Raw genomic sequence first — 5,015 nt, 5'->3', positions numbered from 1 at the left:
TGTGGTACCCCCATAGAGACTGCCAGAGGACCGGACAAACATGCCCTCCGATTTGACACACTGAACTCTGTCTGCAAAGTAGTTGGTGAACCAGGCAAGGCAGTCATTAGAAAAACCGAGGCTACTGAGTCTGCCGATAAGAATATTGGTGATTGACAGAGTCGAAAGCCTTGGCCAGGTCGATGAAGACGGGCTGCACAGTACTGTCTTTTATCGATGCCGGTTATGATATCGTTTAGGACCTTGAGCGTGGCTGAGTGCACCCGTGACCGGCTCGGAAACCGGATTGCACAGCGAGAAGGTACCGGTGGGATTCGAGATGGTCAGTGATCTGTTTGTTGACTTGGCTTTCGAAGACCTTAGATAGGCAGGGCAGGATGGATATAGGTCTGTAACAGTTTGGGTCCAGGGTGTCTCCCCCCTTGAAGAGGGGGATGACCGCGGCAGCTTTCCAATCCTTGGGATCTCAGATGATACGAAGGAGAGGTTGAACAGGCTGGTAATAGGGGGTGCGACAATGGCGGCGGACAGTTTCAGAAAATAGGGGGTCCAGATTGTCAAGCCCAGCTGATTTGTATGGGTCCAGGTTTCCAGCTCTTTCAGAACATCTGCTATCTGGATTTGGGTAAAGGAGAAGCTGGGGAGGCTTGGGCGAGTAGCAGCGGGGGGGGGGGGGGCGGGGCTGTTGGCCAAGGTTGGAGTCGCCAGGAGGAAGGCATGGCCAGCCGTTGAGAAATGCTTGTTGAAGTTTTCGATTATCACGGATTTATCGGTGGTGACCGTGTTACATCTCTGGGACCAGGCCAGAGGGAACTACTTCCAACAGTGATTTGATAACGTTGATATGACGTCAGTGTGCTGTGTGTTTCTCCCTCCTACTGCAGAGCGGCGGTTCGCCCCAGCACCGTCTGAGCGCTACAGGCGTCGGGATGCTCTTCTCCGCCGGGACGTTCCTCTACGTAGCTACGGTCCATGTACTACCAGAGATCAGCTCCAGGGGGCAGCAGAGCTCTCCCCACCTCCACGGGACTGGGACCGGGCAGCAAGGGGTCCTGGGGGTCCTGGAGAGCCTCACGTTGATACTAGGAGCAGGACTACCTGTGTTACTGGCCCTGGGACTACGTGATGATTAGTCTTGTGAATCGACGCTATCCTACCGAGTCTTGTTCATAACTCAGCTATTGATAATGAACATTGAGCATGAATGTGAAGGAAGCCTGGAAATCAAGTCTATAACTAAGACCGACTGGTTAATAACACAAAGAAGAAACCCACAACATGTTACCAAACATTAATTTACACTGGAATACACCTCAACTCTTACATAGCTAGAGGTCTTTGGGGGTGTTTCTGTGTGTGATGCAGTATGTGTCAGTGTCTTTGTCTGAGAGGTTATAAGGACATGGGCTTTGAGCAAGCCAACAAAGGTAGGAATAGTGTGTGTGTGTGTGTGTGTGTGTGTGTGTGTGTGTGTGTGTGTGTGTGTGTGTGTGTCATGCAAAAGAGTGGGATCAGAGCGAGAGAGAAAGAGCAGCGTGTGCTTCCGACTCCTATGTATAGAGCTTTTGTAATTGTTGGTCTTGTCTGATCTCAGTGGGACATTCTTTTGAGCTAAACTATTGAAGTTGTCTGAAAGAACAAGAACATTGCACCCGGTTTCAAAATAACCCGGTTTTGTGATATTTGTCCTTTGTCCCTCTACTGAACAAACAAAAACGTTTGTTTATTTATTTAGGTTAGCCAAAATCCCAAACCAGATTTTAATCAAATGAATAACATTTCGTCTTTTGTAATTTTATAAGAAAGGTTTTGGCTGGGGTTGCGTAAGGAACTGAAATATTCAGGGCAGGTTGTGAAAAGAAATATTTAGTCATCTAAAAAAAACACTTTAAATTAGGTTGTCATAACACTGACGTGGCCTAAATGAACCACAATATAGTGATGATTTATTTATTTTTTGATTTTATGTTGGATGTGATCAAGATATGTCTTTTTTAGACAAGAAAATATATTTTTAAATACATTTCTACATTGTGTACTATAGCCAGGACGATGTTGCCTGGTTACCAGTCTGTTTAGATATCGTAACACTCCTTGGCAATCTGTGTCAATTGCTAAACATCTTAATAACACAGAGTACCCTACGTGGTATATTATCCAGTCTGGTACCCAGGCTAAGGACAATAGGATGTATTTTTTATGAATACTTTATCATAACAATTATAGGTAACTTTTTTTTTTTTTTTTTTAAGTACATAGCGTGTATTCTATGTATGGCCTGATATGGTTCTCAATCAGAGGCAGGTGTTAGTCATTGTCTCTGATTGGGAACCATATTTAGGTGGCTTGTTTTGTGTTGGGGTTTTGTGGGTGGTTGTCTTCTGTCTTTGTGTTCTCTGCAACAGATAGGACTGTTTCGGTTTTGCCACGTTTGTTATTTTGTATTGTATAGTGTTCACGTTTATCGTCTTTTTATTAAACATGTTGAACACGAACTACGCTGCGTCTTGGGCCGATCTTCAGACGAAGAGGAGGAAGGCTGCCGTTACAGGTGATGACAGTAATACTGGAGGAGGTGCTGGGTAAACCCCAGGATGTAGAACACAGTTATCTANCTGCTGTGGTGATGACAGTAATACCCAGGATGTAGAACACAGTTATCTAGCTGCTGTGGTGATGACAGTAAACCCCAGATTGGGTAAACCCCAGGATGTAGACCATCAGGATATTGAGTTAGTATTTTGTCAGGTCTTATCTATTCAGAATCGCCAATGTCCCCCTTTTCTGAGAACATGGAGACATGTTGAACATCACAAAGCAGCCAGTCTATGAAGAAACAAGACATTTGCTGTTTTGACTATCAGGGATTCAACAGTCTTAGTCAATGGTTTCATAAAATAGTTTTTATTTAAATCATGTACATTTTTCCCATACAGTATATGAACTGTTCACACACACACGTGTTGTCAGTGACAACCCTGATTAGAAGCACCTGCTGCTCATCTGTAGTTGTTTATAAATGCTATTTTGAATTAAAGTAAATTGTACCTACACAGTGAAGAAGGCCGTAAACCCGAAACATCTGTGTACGCTGTTCCTGACGCAGTAAAAACATTTAAAACGTTGAAGTATGAAGTAAGCGAAACCCATTACACCTCTCTGTGTCTTTCTACATGACCAAAAATGGTCACATTTTGACTTCAAAGACTCTGTTWATCATGAACAATGCCTAAGTAATAATGAACCATTAACTAAGTAACATGAACAGATAGAACATTGTAGTATAAACAACTACAAAAGAAAGTCATTTCACATGGAAAGAAAATCACATTTATTACAGCACTTATTGGGTTAAAAGTATGTTATTTGGGCAAAATATTACTACGTTATGTTGACTTGACATTCCATGTGAAATGTGTATCTAATGATTGTTATTAAAATACCCAGCATGCCTCCATGTGGGTTCAATCCCTTTTGTAGGTAAATGAACCCAAAAGCGACATTCACAAGAATGTGAATGGCCATACCGCTCCTCACTCTCTCTACAGTTATCCAACATACTGTACATGACACTGCTCAGTGAACCACAAGATATCCTGTCCTTTTATCAATGTGGTCTAAATACACTTATAAAGGCTATTTGAAGATATTCTTAGTTAGATCAGGTAAAATTACTTGTTAGCCTTCATTTATTATTACTTTTGACTGTGGCAAATCACCTCCCCAGTTAGTCTCGTATGGGTTTTGAACATTCATATGGGACTGTGTACAGCCTTTACCTATAGAGTGTGCAGCCATACAAATGGGGTTATCACAGTGGTCTCCTGTAATAAGAGCTATGATGCTAATATATTGGTGTAAACTCTACATAGTCGTGTTCTGTGGGTGTCACTGAGTAGGCCGAGATCACATTTCATGGGTGCACACTCCATTGTGGAGAGACAGGTAGCCTAGTGGTTAGAGACAGGTAGCCTAGTGGTTAGAGACAGGTAGCCTAGTGGTTAGAGGCAGGTAGCCTAGTGGTTAGAGCAGGTAGCCTAGTGGTTAGAGACAGGTAGCCTAGTGGTTAGAGACAGGTAGCCTAGTGGTTAGAGACAAGAGAGGCAGGTAGCCTAGTGTTAGAGAGGCAGGTAGCCTAGTGGTAGAGAGGCAGGTAGCCTAGTGGTTAGAGAGGCAGGTAGCCTTAGTGGTTAGAGAGGCAGGTAGCCTAGTGGTAGAGAGGCAGGTAGCCTAGTGGTTAGAGAGGCAGGTAGCCTAGTGGTTAGAGAGCAGGTAGCCTAGTGGTTAGAGGAGCAGGTAGCCTAGTGGTTAGAGGAGGCAGGTGCCTAGTGGTTAGAGAGCGGTAGCCTAGTGGTTAAGAGAGGCAGGTAGCCTAGTGGTTAGAGAGCAGGTAGCCTAGTGGTTAGAGAGGCAGGTAAGCCTAGTGGTTAGAGAGGCAGGTAGCCTAGTGGTTAGAGAGGCAGGTAGCCTAGTGGTTAGAGAGGCAGGTAGCCTAGTGGTTAGAGAGCCAGGTAGCCTAGTGGTTAGAGAGGCAGGTAGCTAGGTAAGAGCTCCTAGTGGTTAGAGAGGCAGGTAGCCTAGTGGTTAGAGCAGGTAGCCTATTGGTTAGAGAGGCAGGTATCCGCTAGTGGTTAGAGAGGCAGGTAGCCTAGTGGTTAGAGAGGCAGGTAGCCTAGTGGTTAGAGAGGCAGGTAGCCTAGTGGTTTAGAGAGGCAGGTAGCCTAGTGGTTAGAGAGGCAGGTAGCCTAGTGGTTAGAGAGCAGGTAGCCTAGTGGTTAGAGAGGCAGGTGCCTAGTGTAGGAGGCAGGTAGCCTAGTGGTTAAAGGAGGCAGGTAGCCTAGTGGTAAGAGAGCAGGTAGCCTAGTGGTTAGAGAGGCAGGTAGCCTAGTGGTTAGAGAGCAGGTAGCCTAGTGGTTAGAGAGAGGTAGCCTAGTGGTTAGAGACAGGTAGCCTAGTGGTTAGAGACAGGTAGCCTAGTGGTTAGAGACAGTAGCCTAGTGGTTAGAGAGGGCAGG

The 5,015-nt window shown here is 45.0% G+C and overlaps 1 protein-coding gene across 1 annotated transcript in view; it reads left to right on the top strand.

Moving 5' to 3' along the window:
* The window catches only part of LOC112073539 (zinc transporter ZIP9), a 15,867-nt gene extending 13,372 nt beyond the window's left edge, over nucleotides 1-2,495 (top strand). Inside the window, exons 4-5 of the mRNA XM_070440182.1 lie at nucleotides 17-69; nucleotides 855-2,495. Coding sequence (XP_070296283.1) covers nucleotides 17-69; nucleotides 855-1,133 — 332 coding nt within the window. The 3' untranslated portion in view covers nucleotides 1,134-2,495. The remainder of the gene's footprint in view (nucleotides 1-16; nucleotides 70-854) is intronic.
* The last annotated feature ends 2,520 nt before the right edge of the window (nucleotides 2,496-5,015 follow it).

The sequence above is a fragment of the Salvelinus sp. IW2-2015 genome, unplaced genomic scaffold, assembly GCF_002910315.2.
Source record: "Salvelinus sp. IW2-2015 unplaced genomic scaffold, ASM291031v2 Un_scaffold2288, whole genome shotgun sequence".
NCBI classification, from domain to species: Eukaryota; Metazoa; Chordata; class Actinopteri; order Salmoniformes; family Salmonidae; genus Salvelinus; species Salvelinus sp. IW2-2015.
This window is presented reverse-complemented; position numbering and strand designations above follow the sequence as displayed.